This window comes from Colobus angolensis, unplaced genomic scaffold (assembly GCF_000951035.1).
Source record: "Colobus angolensis palliatus isolate OR3802 unplaced genomic scaffold, Cang.pa_1.0 Scaffold106, whole genome shotgun sequence".
NCBI classification, from domain to species: Eukaryota; Metazoa; Chordata; class Mammalia; order Primates; family Cercopithecidae; genus Colobus; species Colobus angolensis.
In genome coordinates, this window is record NW_012111586.1 from 4,602,430 (window position 1) to 4,617,920 (window position 15,491).

The window sequence follows — 15,491 nt, forward strand, 5'->3', positions numbered from 1 at the left end:
TTTTTTTTTTTTTTTTAAGAGGCATGGTTTCGTGCTGTCACCCAGGCTGGAGTGTAGTGGCATGATCACATGCCTGCAACTCCTAGGCTCAAGCTGTTCCTCTCACCTCAGCTTCTGCCGTAGCTGGGATTATAAATGTGAGCCATTGTACCCAACTCTTGTGCTTCTACTTTTTACAACGAATTCTATTTTTTTTTTTTGAGTCGGAGTCTTGCTCTGTCGCCCAGGCTGAAGTGCAGTGGTGTGATCTTGGCTCACTGCAACCTCTGCCTCCTGGTTCAAGCAGTTCTCCTGCCTCAGCCTCTTGAGTAGCTGGCACTAAAGGCACGTGCCACCATGCCCAGCTAATTTTTGTATTTTCAGTAGAGACGGGGTTTTACCATTTTGGCCAGGCTGGTCTTGAACTCCTGACCTCATGATCCGCCCGCCTTGGCCTCTTAAAGTGCTGGAATTATGGGTGTGAGCCACTGTGCCCGGCCACAACTTATTCTTCATACTGAAGTCATTAAAGTATACTGTAAAGTGAGGCTCTAACTTAACTTTTTCCAAATGGCTAACCAATTGCTAGAGAATAATTTATTGTGTAAATCTGAATTTATTATTTGCTTTTTCTCCAGAGTATCTATTCTATTATGCAGACCTCTTTTTTTGTTTGTTAGTTTTTTGAGACAGGGTCTCTCTCCTGTTGCCCAGGCTGGAGTACAGTGGTGCGATCTTGGCTCACTGCAGCCTCGACTTCCCAGGCTCAAGTGATCCTCCTACCTTAGCCTCCCGAGTATCTGGGACTACAGGTATGCACCACCATGCCCAGCCAATTCTTTGTATTTTTAGTAGAGATGAGGTCTTGCCATGTTGCCCAGGCTGGCCTTGAGCTCCTGGGTTCAAGCGATCTACCTGCCTGAGCCTCCCAAAGTGCTAAGATTACAGGTGTGAGCCACCATGCCTGACCGCACAGATCTCTTTATATACCCCAGTACTACACAGTTTGAAATATTATTGCTTTATAAGCATTCTGTATCTATCTTGCTCACCATTGATTGTATCCCTGGAACCTAGCATAATACATGGAACTGAGCAGGCGCTGAATAAGTGTTTGTGACTTATGAGCTGAAGGCTATTGTCATGCAAAAGTGGGAAGCGGAAGACACCCTCTGGAATAGATACACTCCAAGTTAGGACCTCTGCCTAACTGACTGCTGGGCCACCAAGCCCGGGAACTCTAAATGCTCTGAAATGCTTTGAGCCAAGAAGACAGGATAATAAACATTCTTTTCCAGAAAGCTTTCTCCAAGAGAAAAATATAATCTTTATCACCTGCTGGTCAACTATACTGCTTGTGAAATACTGGAACAAAGTGAATCTGATGTTTCCTTAAAGATAGCAAAAAGGAGTTACTGTTTTCTAATATTCTTGAGTCTGCTTCTCTTCCTCATAAGGCCTGGTGTCCTCGTTCTGAACTTCAAGAGTTGCAGTCCAGATTTGGAAGTGAATAAGCTGAAGGAGATGGGGCTCAATGTTACTGAACCCAGTGCATCCCCAGAAATTAAATCTCCAATTCCTGACATTAGCTTTTTTTCCACCTGTTCTTTGGCCTCATTCACCATAGAAGGCCCAGTTCAAATATTACTTCCTAGAAAAGACTTTCTTGTTCTCTCTCAACCTTCTTACTATCCTCTGTTACACCACTTATCCTATCATATGTGATCTATTTGTAGATTTCCCTATTAAACTGGTAGGTCCTTGCCGGGCACGGTGGCTCATGCCTGTAATCCCAGCACTTTTGGAGGCCGAGGCGGGCAGATCACCTTAGGTCAGGAGTTCGAGACCAGCTGATCAACATGGAAAAACTCTATCTCTATTAAAAATACAAAAAAATTAGCTGGGTATGGTGGCGCATGCCTGTAATCCCAGCTACTTGAGAGGCTGAGGCAGGAGAATTGCTTGAACCCAGGAGGCAGAGGTTGCATTGAGCCACTGCACTCCAGCCTGGGCGACGAGCGAAACTCTGTCTCAAACAAAACAAAACAACTGGTAGGTCTTTAAGATTAGAGGCTGCATTGGTTCTTCCAATATCTAGTGTAAGATCTGGTACCTGGTTAAGTTTCAGTAAATGTTTATTGAATTAAATCTACCCCGTCACCTAGTTATGAGGGAGTAAAAGAAGCTCTGCTTAAATGAGAGCTCCAGTGATTTATATCTGTATCAGTGAATAATAGAATCCCAGGGCTAAAAGGAGCCCTAAAAGTCATCTTGTGCAACCCCTTTTACAATGCTGAATCCCCTGCAGAACACCCGTGTGTCAAGGAGTTATCCAGACTCCATTTGAACTTAGTGATGGGAAGTTTATTACCTCTAGAATTAGTTTGTTTCATAAGCTCAGGGTTTAAGCTTTACGTAAACTTCAGGTTAGCAAAAATGTATCTTCCATTAACTTCCATCCAGAACAAGTCTATTAATCCCTCCTTCATGTGACAGCCATTCATATATTTCAAGATGGGTCATGTTTCCCAAGTCTTCTCTTTTTCAGGAAAAACATCTCCAGTCTTCCCAATCTGACTCACATAATGTGGCTTTGACTTCTTTCTCCATACACCACGGGTAGCCTGACCATTGCAGAGCTAGGCAGGACTGTTGTCCACCTTGTCCTTCAGCCTATACTATATTTACATTAGTTCACACAGCTCAAGGTATAGTCATTATGAGTGGCTTCAACATATTGTTGACTAAACTCCCTTAATCTTTTTTATACAAGCTGTTACTAAGCAGACTCCTTTATCCCACATCCTGAGGCCATGCAATTGGAACTTTTAAAACTCATTGAAGTATTGGTGTATTCTATTAAATTTCATTTTGTTAGATTTGACCACTGCATCAAGAACTCTAGGAATCCTGGCTCTGCCATCCATTGTGATCACTAACTTCCCCTGTTTTGTGTCCCCTGCAAATATGGTGAGCAAGCAATTCAGTGACAAATGCCACATGGACCAAAACCTTGTGACAAGCCATCAGAGCCCTCCTCCCAAATCCATTCTATCACTGTCTCTGCACTTTACCAGTACCCAGCTTGTGTTTGTGTGCTATTCCAGCTTTTACATGCAAAATCAGGCTAGTGTTCTACCTGATAACTTACTTCCAAACTGGAAGGCCGTGTCTTCATCAGTTCATCCCAGAGTCGGCGCCAGATAGCCTGAGTGGAGAGGCCTGTAAGGAGAAATATCACACTTGGCTGCTTGCTGGCCACCATGAGTAAAGTACATCAACCTTTAATGTTGTCCTTTGGGTTCACAGGAGCAATATGGCAGAGTGATTAAGAGCACTGGCTCTAAAGACAGATTGCCTGGGTGTGAATATCAGCAAACTACACTCTAGCTATGTGACTTTGGGCAAGTTACTTAATTTCTCTGTGGTTCAGTTTCCTCATCTGTAAAATGTTAATAACAGCTATTTCATGGGGTTGTTGAAAGGATTAGAGTAAATGAGTTTCTCCAGGTAAAGTGCCTAGGACAGTGCTTGACACATTAGGGTTCAATGTTAGCTGTTAACAGATGTGTCTAATGAGGCGAGGAAGCTTGGTAAAATAGAGAAACTAAGATTCGGAAGATCTGGGTTGTTCTGGCTTTGCTATTAATTGTGGTGTGGCTGTGTCTCACTTTTATCAGTATAATAAAGATCATATACTTGGCTTTGTGTTTCACAGGACACTGAGGAACGAGAAAGAAAAATAGGTGTGAAGGTACTTTTTGAAAAGCATGCAGTTCTAAGGCCAGGTGCAGTGGCTCAAGCCTGTAATCCCAACACTTTGGGAGGCCGAGGCACGTGGATCACGAGGTCAGGAGATTGAGACCATCCTGGCTAACACGTTGAAACTCTGTCCCTACTAAAAATACAAAAAAAATTAGCCGGGCGTGGTGGCGGGCGCCTGTAGTCCCAGCTACTACTACTGAGGCAGGAGAATGGTGTGAACCCGGGAGGCGGGGCTTGCCACGAGCCAAGATTACACCACTGCACTCCACCCTGGGCAACAGAGCAAGACTCCGTATTAAAAAAAAAAAAAGCATGAAGTTCTAGCAGGTATCAGGTGTAATATTTACCTGAAGAACATTATGGTGCCTTGCTCATAATCACTGAGAAAGAGACAGAAAGATACTCACCTTTCTTGAGGGCAGTTTCCTCAATCCTCTCCAAGTAATATATATTGAGCAGAGGTAGGATGCTTTGAAGTATTGGGCCTGGGAGGGCTACAAAAATCAAAACAAAAGTTTACTTTTCCTCCCCTCCCACTCAAGAGGGTTCCAAGCATTATTTATTCTACTGGAAAGGAAAATGGAAGGGTAGACTTCTCACTTGACAAATGGAGCCTCTAGAAGCTAATCTAGATCTGTTCCAAACTCTAGTCCACTTATCTTCAGCCACTCAGTTGGAAGCTGGAATTTCAGGGGCCAGGGTGAGATCATCCCACAAAACAAGCTGACATGCTAAATGAGCTTGACATGCTTTTTAGGAGCTGGTCAGTTCACTTCTGCCCAAGCAAAATGAACCATTTGGCATTGAAAAGGACCTACTGAATATGTGTGATAAAAGGTCTTTCATAATCTGCCCTGCTAGTATCAGCTCCCTGCTTTGCCTCCTACATTTCAGCCACACTTAACTACTTTTTCGTTTACCTAACATGCCGCTTTCTGCCCCTGTACCTTTGTCATGCTGTTCTTTCCAACAAGAATGTCCTTTGTCATGCTGTTCTAATAGGAATGTCATTGCCACTTTCAGTATATCAACTACTCATCTTTCAAGTATCACATGCCCTTTATTAAGTCTTTCCTGAATTCCCTTCCCATTCTTCCAGATTAACCACTACCATCCTTTGGGCTACTGCTATATCCTCAATTAGTACTTTCCTATGAAGAAGAGAAACAATTCATGTCTCTAAAGTCAACATATCTTTTTTTTTTTTTGAGATGGAGTCTCGCTTTGTTGCCCAGGCTGCAGTGGCGCGATCTCAGCTCACTGCAAGCTCCGCCTCCCGGGTTCACGCCATTCTCCCGCCTCAGCCTCCTGGGTAGCTGGGACTACAGGTGCGCACCACCACGCCCAGCTAATTTTTTGTATTTTTAGTAGAGACGGGGTTTCACTGTGTTAGCCAGGATGGTCTCAATCTCCTGACCTCGTGATCCGCCTGCCTCGGCCTCCCAAAGTGCTGGGATTACAGGCGTGAGCCACTGCGCCCGGCCAAAAGTCAATATATCTTAAAAACAAGGCGTGAGCCACTGCGCCCGGCCAAAAGTCAATATATCTTAAAAACAATCTGCTCTTGCCAACTTCTCTAGTTCTAAGAGCGGTTATAGTATAGTGTCTAAAGGGTTTGGCCTCTAGAGTAGGACAAATCTGGGTGAAATTCTAACTGTTTAGTTAAATGTGAATCCTTGGACAAATTATTTAAGCCTCAGTTTCTTCAACTGGAAAAAAATTGAGGCCACGCACAGTGGCTCACACCTGTAATCCCAGCACTTTGGGAGTCTAAGACAAGAGGATTGCTTAAGCCCAGGAGTTCGAGGCTACAGTGAGCTATGCTCACACCACTGTACTTGAGCCCAGGTGATAGAGTGAGAACCCATCTCAAAACAAAACAAAAATTAGCAGAGTGTGATGGTATGCACCTGTGGTCACAGCTACTTGGGAAGCTAAGGTGGGAGAATGGCTGGAGCCCAGGAGGTCGAGGCTGCAGCGAGCTGTGCTTAGACTACTGCACTCCAGCCTGGGTGACAGAGCAAGACCCTGCCTCAAAAAATAAAAAATAGGTGGGATGCAATGGCTCACACCTGTAATCCCAGCACTTTGGGAGGCCAAGGCGGGCAGATCACTTGAGGTCAGGAGTTTGATACCAGCCTGACCAACATGGTGAAACCCCATCTCTACTAAAAATACAAAAATTAGCCAGGTGTAATGATGCACGCCTGTAATCCCAGCTACGTGGGAGGCTGAGGCACAAGAATCGCTTGAACTCAGAAGGTAGAGATTGCAGTGAGCCGAGATGGCGCCATTGCACTCCAGCCTGGGTGACAGAGCAAGACTCTGTCTCAAAAATAAAATAAAATAAAATGGAGATAACAGTAATTAACTCATGACATTGTTGGGAAGATCATGCTTATAATCTGTTTAAAACAATGCCCAGCCATAATAAGCTCACTAAATGATGGTTGTTATTTTTATCCTGTCAGTGGCATCTCTGTCCAATCAAGAACAAGTCAAACTCACACCTGTAATCCCTGTAATCTTTGGAGGTCGAGGTGGGGGACATTGCTTAAGCCCAGGAGTTTGAGACCAGCCTGGGCAACATGGCAAACCCCCGTCTCTACCAAAAATACAGAGAAAATTAGCTGGGTGTTGTGGGGAACACCTGTGGTCCCAGCTTCTTGGGAGGCTGAGGTGGGAGAATTGCTTGAGCCCAGAAGATAGAGGTGGCAGTGAGCTGATATCATGCCACTGCACTCCAGCCTGGGTGACAGAGTGAAACCCCATCTCAAAGAAAAAGAACAAGTCTAAGATCTTGGAGTATACCAAAACTTCCACCCCAGGGTCTCTTTTTATCTTTACTTACAGAATAACTGAATCTTGACATCAAGAATCTAGTATAATTCTTTGTACATTGTAGGTCCTCAATGTACCTGCTGTATAAAAGTGTTAATTCCCTATGCTTTTACACACGAATGTAGTCCACATCACCTTTCATCTGGTCTATTACAACAGCTTAACTGCTCTCCTTCACTTCAGTCTCTATCCAGTCCCTCTTCTTTTTTTTTTTTTTTTTTTTGAGACGGAGTCTTGCTCTGTCGCCCAGGCTGGAGTGCAGTGGCTGGATCTCAGCTCACTGCAACCTCCACCTCCCGGGTTCACGCCATTCTCCTGCCTCAGCCTCCCGAGTAGCTGGGACTACAGGCGCCGGCCACCTCGCCCGGCTAATTTTTTGTATTTTTAGTAGAGACGGGGTTTCACCGTGTTAGCCAGGATGGTCTCGATCTCCTGACCTTGTGATCCGCCCGTCTCGGCCTCCCAAAGTGCTGGGATTACAGGCTTGAGCCACCGCACCCAGCCTCCAGTCCCTCTTCATCCTGCTCTTGGTGATGACATTACCCTCTTCAAAACCCTTGGAGGTCTCTCTGCTGCATTCATGATAAAGTCCAAACTCCACATCCTGGTATTCAAGGTATAATATACCTTATTCTACTTAAGTTTCCTCATTGTACCCTTTCCTGCTGCCTCTATACCCCTGCTGCCCCAACTCCTTACACAAAGCGATGCTAGTTCACTACCTCCAGGAAGACTTTCCTGGCTGTTAGCCCACACTGAGACCTTCCTCAAAAATAGTAATGCTTAGCAGGCCTCTTCCTTGGCTATTTTCCTAAAAGGCCTCACTTGATTCAGCTTTTTCTGGTCCCACAGGAGCTCTTCCTCCCCTGTCTCCTCTCAACCTTGCTGGGGGCTCAGCCAGTAATGGGATGGTGGTATGTACAGCAGTGATGGGGGAGGGAGAAGGGGAAATGGAGATTCAGTAAACTGTCAATTGTTTTGGGGGGAAGAAGCAACACGGGAAGAAGTTCCTCAGAGCCTTACCCCTTTTCCCTCCAACCTGCTCTCCTCTAGTTAGCCATCCCTTCTCACAGCCACAGGAATTCTCATCCCCTGTTATCCACAAACTCCTCTCTTTCTTTCTCCATTCTTAAGCCGGGATTTTCCTTGCTTCTTTCTAGCCTGCACCTTTAATGCTGCTGCTTCCCAACCTGGGCCTCCACACCCAGTCATCTTCCTTTTTAGCCGGTCTTAGCATCCCAGAAGCTCCAGGTAGACAAGCAAGACCCTCTCCGCCTTCTTCCGCATGCCCTAGGACTTTTCTGAGCTCCCTGCTCAGCTCAGAACGGAGACTTTCCTCATGTTCGCCAAGGGTGGGCCTGCCCCTTGTCTTCTCAGCCTCTGGCTGGCCTGGAGCCTCCAGTGTCCCCTCCGCACACCGGCCCGACTTCTAACAGCCTCTTCCACCACCACTATGCAGGACACTCAGGCCTCACGGTACTGGGCTCCACTCCCACAGCCAAGGCCCTCCCCGACCACCCTCCAGCTTATCCCAGAGCTGCAGCGCCCCCAAACTCCAGGGCCTTTTCCCCACACCCCCTCCTTATGGCATAACTCAAACCCTCCGCCCTGCAATCTCGAGTCCTCAAAGTCCTCACTCCTGTCCTCACCAGGGCCTTCCTCCTGTACAGACGCCACGGCCACCCGCAAGGCCTCCTGGTGGAACCTCCCCCGCGCCGCCTCCAGGCCCGGGGCCTGCTCTCCTGCACCCTCCCCGGCAGGCCTCGGCCGGGCCTGCCACCTCCTCGCCCAACTCCAGTCCCGGCCTCCGGACCCCACCCTCACACCAGCAGCCTCGCAGGCCCGAGGCCTCCCCTCTCCCCAGCGCGGCCAGGCCTGCTTGGCAGAGCCTCGCTTTCCCTCTTTCACTAGCCCCACGTCGCGGACCCGTTTCCTTCGTCAGTGGCCAGGCCGTGGCCGGCGGTCCCCAACCCACAGCCCCGCCTCCCAGCTCAACTGGCCGGTTCGCCCTCCCCGGCCGTTCATCCCAGCGCCCCAGGCCGCCCTCCACCCAGGCCCGGCCCTTTGGTCCCGGCCGCCCTCAGGCCTGAGGCCCCCGTTCACTCCCATTCAGCCCAAGGCCTCTTGGCGGCGCCGCGCCCCCTGCCACGGCAGCCCAGCAGTCCGGGATCCCCGGGCCGTCGCCCCGCTTGGGGCCTCCTTGGCCCTTCCCGCCTGTCCATCATTCGAGCCTCCCTCGCTTGTTTAAGCCGCTCCGGGCCCCCCTCCCCACTCGCTCTCCAGCTCCTCCTCGCCGCTCGAGCCGATCCGAGTGGCCTCCGGCGCTCCCTGTCCTGCGGGTCGCTCGGTCGCTTAGTCAGTTTGGCACCCGAGACCCCGGTTGTCGGTTCGCTCCCGTGAGCCCTGGGCCGTCAGACAGGCCGCGGAGCCCCGAGCCTTTCGCCCTCTCCCCCTGCCCCATTCCCTCGCTCTCCAATCCGCTGTCCTCCCCTCCGCCCATCGGCTTGGCCTCCGGAGTCTCGACCCCTGTGGCGTGTCAGGCAGATACTGGGAGTCCCGGGCCATCAGTCAGGTTCGGTGGCCCCGGGCCTGGCCTCTTGGCCTTAGGCCGGGACTCCTAACCTCGGCCCCTGCCCCAGGGCAGCCGGGCCATCACTGCCCACCGGTTCGACATCCGAGACTCCGCTGCCCGGCCCAGCCGAGTGTCAGTTCGCGGCCCACAGCTCCGGCCCGCCAGTCCAGCCTCAGTCGCCCGGGCCCGGCCTCCTTCGCTCCAGACCGGGCCTCCTGGCCTCGCCCCCCGCGCCCCCGAGCCAGGCCGCGGTGTGGGTCAGCCTGCCCATTAGGTCTCCGTCTTTACTCTGTCCAGCCCTGTCAGTCACAAAATTCATGCTCCGATCCTACGATCTGGCTTTCAGTGCCCCAGGCTGGGCCTTGCCCCGGGCCTCCCGGCCTCGCCCCCCGCGCCCCCCGGCCGCTGGGCCGCCCCCTGCTTTTAGCCAGAGGTAGCCCCTCACCCCGCGACTTACCCCACACCCCGCTCTCCAGAACCCCCATATGGGCGCTCACCGCCCGCCCGCACAGCTCGAACAGGGCGGGGGGAGCGTTGGGGCCCGAGGCCGAGCTCTTCGCTGGCGCCGCCTCCCGGGACGTGGCCTCCATGGTCGTTGCCGCCGCTACCTCACAGAACCAGCAACTCCGGGCGCGCCAGGCCTCGGGCGCCGCCATCTTGGGGAGGTGCGCGAGCCCGAGAGTGTCGCCCGCAGACCGCCATCTTGAAAAGGTCAGCAGTTAGGACGGCTCCATAATCGATATGGGGAAGATTGTGAATTATGCTAAAGGAATTTCGAATAAATTAGCATACTTCGCAAGTCTCTTAGGAGTTACTATTTTAGATGAACTCCTAGATCAATTATGCTTGGGTCTGGTGGGACTAAGGGGATGTTTCTTAGCAAAGTCTCCTCAGGTGGAAACATCAGCTACCCCTAACCCCTGCCTGTGGCTGGTAGTACATGCCAATCTGAGCATGTGTTCGCGACTACGATGAGTATGCCGCACTTCCGGCCAGATCGCCGGATTTCCGCTGAGTGACCCTTACAAGTCCTTCTTGATCCTGAAGTGGATTAGGTACCGCTGTTGCTGCTGTTGTTGAATCTAGAACGTAGCCAGACATGGGACTGGAGGACGAGCGAAAGATGCTTACCGAGTCCGGAGATCCTGAGGAGGTAAGGCAAGGCGATCCACTCGACCCTCTTCTCTGTCCTGAAGCCCAAGACCTAGCCCGCCAAAACACGCACGGGGCCTTCTTAGCCCCCAGTTTACCCTCTAGGATTTGCAGCGTCGGGAGCTCTAGTTCCCACGACCTTTCCCCAGAAATTCGTCCGGTGACTTTGGACAGATAGATGATTAGTTTTTCTCTGGGCCTCGGCTTCTGCATTCTGTGAATGTAGTGAAGGTTTGAGAGCGAAAATGTTTTGTGGACTAAAGTCTTGTAAAAATATGACCTATGTTTGCAGTCAGTCAGATGTTCTGAAGCTCGCGTTTCACAGGTTTGGGGAGCAAACAGACCACCTTGCCCCAGCTCAGGTTAGGAATCCCTACCATATCTACTGGGGAGGTTCGGAAGACCTGGCCTTGTGATTTCCTTTTCTTTGAGGAAGGTGTGTGTCTTTGGGGACAGTGAGGAATGTACGATGTTATTCTGTGATGGAAGAGGGAGCTCTTTCCTAGGGAAAGAGTGCTGCTATGATAAGTATTTATTGACTGCCTGCTATTCCAAGTGCTTTACATGCACTAATTAATTTCTTTTTTCTTTTTTTTTTTTGAGATAGAGTCTCGCTCTGTCGCCCAGGCTGGAGTGCAGTGGCGCTATCTCGGCTCGCTGCAACCTCCGCCTCCTGGATTCAGGCGATTCTCCTGCCTCAGCCTCCCAAGTAGCTGGGTAGCTGGGACTACAGGTGCCCACCACCACGCCCGGATAATTTTTGTGTTTTTAGTAGAGACAGGGGTTTCACCATGTTGACCAGGCTGGTCTCGAACTCCTGACCTCGTGAACCGCCCACCTCGGCCTCCCAAAGTCCTGGGATTACAGGCATGAGCCACCGCGCCCGGCCCTAATTCATTTCGTCTACACACTATTCCTATGAAGTAAGTGTTAGGTACTATTAGTGCCATTTTTACAGATGAGGAAACAAGCGTAGAGGTTAAATATCTTTTCTAAGGTCACACAGCTAACATATTGGTGCAGCTAGGAATTGCAGCCAAGCGGTGCGGTTCTAGAACCGGGACTCTTACCCATTATGCGACACAGCCACTAGTTGTTTCTAATCTCATTTTCTGTCTGTTCTCTGGTCACTTCAGGGCAGCTGTTCTGGGCTGTGGGTTCAGAATAATTGGAGACTTATTTATCCCTTAATTTTTCTCGTCTTATTATTTCTAAAAAGAAATAGAGCCTGAGGCCGGGCGCAGTGGCTCACGCCTGTAATCCCAGCATTTTGGGAGGACAGCCTAGGCAGGTGGGTTGTGTGAGTTCAGGAGTTGGACCAGCCTGGGCAACGTGGTCAAACCCCGTCTCTACAAAAAATACAGAAATTATCCCGGCATGGTGGTAAACGCCTGTGGTCTCAACTGCTCAGGAGTTTGAGCCCAGGAAGTCCAGGCTGCAGTGAGCCGTGATTGTGTCAGCAGGGTCTCAGAAAGGCAGAAAGGTCAGCAAGATCCACTGCTGCAGTAGATGAGAAAAGAGTAAATAAGCAGTCAGTTTTAAGCTAGGGTATTCTGGGTGTGCGTGGTGGCTCAGGCCTGTAATCCCAGCACTTTGGGAGACCGAGGCAGGCGGATCACTAGGTCAGGAGATCCAGACCATCCTGGCTAACACGGTGAAACCCCGTCTCTACTAAAAATACAAAAAATTAGCCGGGCGTGGTGGCGGGTGCCTGTAGTCCCAGCTACTTGGGAGGCTGAGGCAGGAGAATGGCGTGAACCGGAGAGGCAGAGCTTGCAATGAGCCGAGATCGTGCCACTACAGCCTGGGTGACAGAGCGAGACTCTTTCTCAAAAAATAATAATAATAATAAAATAAAGTAGGGTATTCTATGAGGAACCCATAATTCTTTTTTTTTTTTTTTCATAGTCTAGAAAAAAATGGGTTTTCCTCCTAACTTGGTTTGGGATGTAAGGACTAAATTTAGCTATTTGTAGCAATACTGGGACAAATATTTTAGATTGTGTAGGCCCCATGTGAACATCTGGCAGCTTGAATCTGTATCAGAAGATGTCTAATTACTGTTTATTATCTCTAAACTGGGATTACTTCCTTAAGGGACTGTTATGATTAATTAAATCATATTAGATATGAAGGTGCTTTGTAAACTGGAGAGTATTAAGCACACTTCGGTTCTTGTTAATGAAAGTGAGATGGTGTCTCTGTCTTGAAATGAACCTGGGATTCCTTTTAACCAAGTATGGTAAGGTGACAGATCTGCAGTCAACTGCTTTTGAAAGAAGAGTTTATTATTACTTAAAGTTCCCAAAAGAGGGATATACCACACCAAAAAATGCAGGGCTGTATGGGGAAGTGTCCGAGCTAGTCAGGAGGCAGAAAGTGTGAGGGGAATGAAGCATGGCTCAGCACCTTGGTTTCTATGGGAAGGAATTGGTGGGCGGGGTAGGTACACTTGCTCAAATTTAGGATTGGATGGTTTGAATAATTTCGTTGGGCTCTGGCTTATAGGGCTGGTTCCTAGTTGTCCTATATTTGTCCCTGGGGTGATTTAGAGAAGGGGAAACAGGAGCTTAGTGTATGAAACTTAGATAAAGGAGGCAGGGCCAGGCCGAGTGGCTAATGCCTATAATCCCACCACTTTGGGAGGCTGAGGTAGGAGGATTGATTGAGCCCAGGAGTTTGAGAGCAGCCTGGGCAACATAATGAGACCCTGTCTCTACTAAAAAAAAATGTTTAAGTTAGCTGGGCATGTGGTGTGTGCTTATGGTCCTAACTACTTAGAAGGCTAAGGCAGGAGGATCACTTGAGCCCAGGAGTTTGTGGCTGCAGTGAGCTATGATGGCACCACTGCACTACAGCCTGGTGACAGAGCAAGACCCTGTCTCTTAAACAAAACAAAAGATAAAGGAGGCAGTTGGCTACAAGTGCTTTGGATAGTTAGGTTGCATATGAAAGGTATGCTCGCAGGCAAGTTTGATGTCTAAAAATTAGCTAGTCCTGGAAGAGCAGGATTAGCTCCAGGATTAGCAAGGCCTCTAAAATGTAAAAACATCATAAAACACAGAAAACAAAATAACATCATTAATAGCAGTGTCAATGTCTATCTTCAGTAATTACACAGTATGATTGGGAATAAATATGTCATAAAATTGCTGCTAACATTAATTTTGTTTTCCTTTTGTAGGAGGAAGAGGAAGAGGAGGAATTAGTGGTAAGAACTGTCTCAGGTTTGGAAACATCTCAGTAAAAGCAGGGTTTGAGCCTCATGAAACTCTAAGGGCATTTTAAGGAGTCTTTACTTGATACCTTGTAGATAATGGGGGTGGAATAAGCTTTGATACTTCCCATGCATTGGAGTGTTTGGGGTGTGAGCCTTGGAAGCTAAGTCTATTCTGGGTTTGGGGCTTCTTCAGTTGTGGTCAGGGTGCAGATGGCATCTTGAGGGCCTGGCACTCAATCATCTGCTATTTGTGGTTTAATAAAGAACTTTGAGCCAGGCATGGTGGCTCATGCCTGTAATCCCAGCACTTTGGGAGGCCGAGGCAGGCAGATTGCCTGAGGTCGGGAGTTCAAGACCAGCCTGAACAACGTGGAGAAACCCTGTCTCCACTAAAAATACAAAATTAGCCGGACGTGGTGGCTCATGCCTGTAATCCTAGCTACTCGAGAGGCTAAGGCAGAAGAATTGCTTGAACTCAGAAGGCGAAGGTTGCAGTTAGCCGAGATTGTGCCATTGCACTCCAGCCTGGGCAACAGGAGCGAAATTCCATCTTAAAAAAAAAAAAGAACTCTGAGGGAACCTTTGTTAGATAGTCCTTCTCTATGTTAGCATTGCCTTTCTAGCTGGGCAGCTGGGGTGCATAGGCCTGGTTCTCAGACAAAGGGATTTGAAATTTCAGACGTGACATATTCCAAAATGCCGTGTTAATAAGTAAGGCCGCCTATAGATCTATTTCAAGTTTGGCCAGGTTTCCTTTACTACCTTGTTTTTCAGATAGGACTGAGGCTTTCAGTGCATACTGGCAACCTTGGAAGGCAGGAATGTGAAACTTTTCCCTACTACTTAGCATCAGAATTGAATGGGAGACCGCATTCTGCCATTTCTGGCGGCAGTGTGGCTCTGCCAGCTGGCCTTCTGCACGGTAATTCAGAGGCAGCACCTTGGTTTGGTGGTTGTGTTAATCAAAGCATATGTGTTTGGTGGGTCTCCGCTAAAAATCCCCATTTTGTTTTTTTTCTATTTCTACATCAGGATCCGCTAACAACAGTGAGAGAGCAATGCGAGCAGTTGGAGAAATGTGTAAAGGCCCGGGAGCGGCTAGAGCTCTGTGATGAGCGTGTGTCCTCTCGATCACATACAGAAGAGGATTGCACGGAGGAGCTCTTAGACTTCTTGCATGCAAGGGACCATTGCGTAAGTCCGTCTGAAGTCAGGAAGGGGAAAGGTTGCAATGGTCAGGGAAAACTTGGTGCTGACAATCTTTCCATGCTAGGGGAAGGCCCATCAGTGAGTATTTACTCTGGGCCCAATATATGTGATGTACAGTGCTGAGCATTTTATGTAAATAACCTATTTTATTTTTTTGAGACAGGGTCTCACTATGTTGCCCAGGCTGAAGTATAGTGGCATGATCATAACTCAGTGCCAACCTTGAACTCCTGGGCCTAAGTGATCCTGCCTTGGCTTCCCAAGTAGCTGGGACTACAGGTGCATGCCACCATGAGAGGCTAATTTTTAATTTTTTAATTTTTTCTAGTGACGGTGCCTTGTTATGTTGCCCAGGCTGATCTCAAACTCCTGGGCTCAAGTAGTCCTCCCATTTTGGCCCTCCACAGTGCTGGGATTATAGGCATGAACCATTGTGCCTGGCCTGTAAATAATCTTGCCTAATCCTTACTACTTCCCCTGGAGATAGGTATCATTATCCCATTTCACAGATAGAAACTGAGGCTCAGAGGAAAAAAATAAACATCCCAACACGCACTGCTAAACAGTGGGGAAGCTGGATTTTGTACTCTTCAATAACAGACTGTTCTTTAAAAATAATTTGTATTGGCCAGGCGCAGTGGCTCACGCCTGTAATCCTAGCACTTTGGGAGGCCGAGGCGGGCGGATCACGAAGTCAGGAGATCGAGACCATCCTGTGAATGGTGAAACCCCGTCTCTACTTAAAATACAAAA

The 15,491-nt window shown here is 48.7% G+C and overlaps 2 protein-coding genes across 7 annotated transcripts in view; one reads left to right on the plus strand and one right to left on the minus strand.

Moving 5' to 3' along the window:
- The window catches only part of LRRC41 (leucine rich repeat containing 41), a 26,112-nt gene extending 15,700 nt beyond the window's left edge, over positions 1 to 10,412 (minus strand). The window contains exons 1-4 of one of the 2 annotated variants that reach the window (XM_011946804.1): positions 10,289 to 10,412; positions 9,615 to 9,885; positions 4,152 to 4,238; positions 3,131 to 3,201 (exon numbers count right to left, since the gene is read on the minus strand). In XM_011946804.1, coding sequence (XP_011802194.1) covers positions 3,131 to 3,201; positions 4,152 to 4,238; positions 9,615 to 9,813 — 357 coding nt within the window. In that variant the 5' untranslated portion in view covers positions 9,814 to 9,885; positions 10,289 to 10,412. Of the gene's footprint in view, positions 1 to 3,130; positions 3,202 to 4,151; positions 4,239 to 9,614; positions 10,114 to 10,288 lie in introns of those variants that run through there. The other variant, XM_011946797.1, reaches the window with a different exon arrangement.
- The window catches only part of LOC105515052 (cytochrome b-c1 complex subunit 6, mitochondrial), a 23,138-nt gene that overhangs the window by 1,245 nt on the left and 6,402 nt on the right, over positions 1 to 15,491 (plus strand). The window contains exons 1-4 of one of the 5 annotated variants that reach the window (XM_011946775.1): positions 10,104 to 10,310; positions 13,494 to 13,520; positions 14,304 to 14,451; positions 14,562 to 14,723. In XM_011946775.1, coding sequence (XP_011802165.1) covers positions 14,389 to 14,451; positions 14,562 to 14,723 — 225 coding nt within the window. In that variant the 5' untranslated portion in view covers positions 10,104 to 10,310; positions 13,494 to 13,520; positions 14,304 to 14,388. Of the gene's footprint in view, positions 1 to 10,103; positions 10,311 to 13,493; positions 13,521 to 14,303; positions 14,452 to 14,561; positions 14,724 to 15,491 lie in introns of those variants that run through there. The other 4 variants (XM_011946783.1, XM_011946766.1, XM_011946757.1 and 1 more) reach the window with 4 other exon arrangements.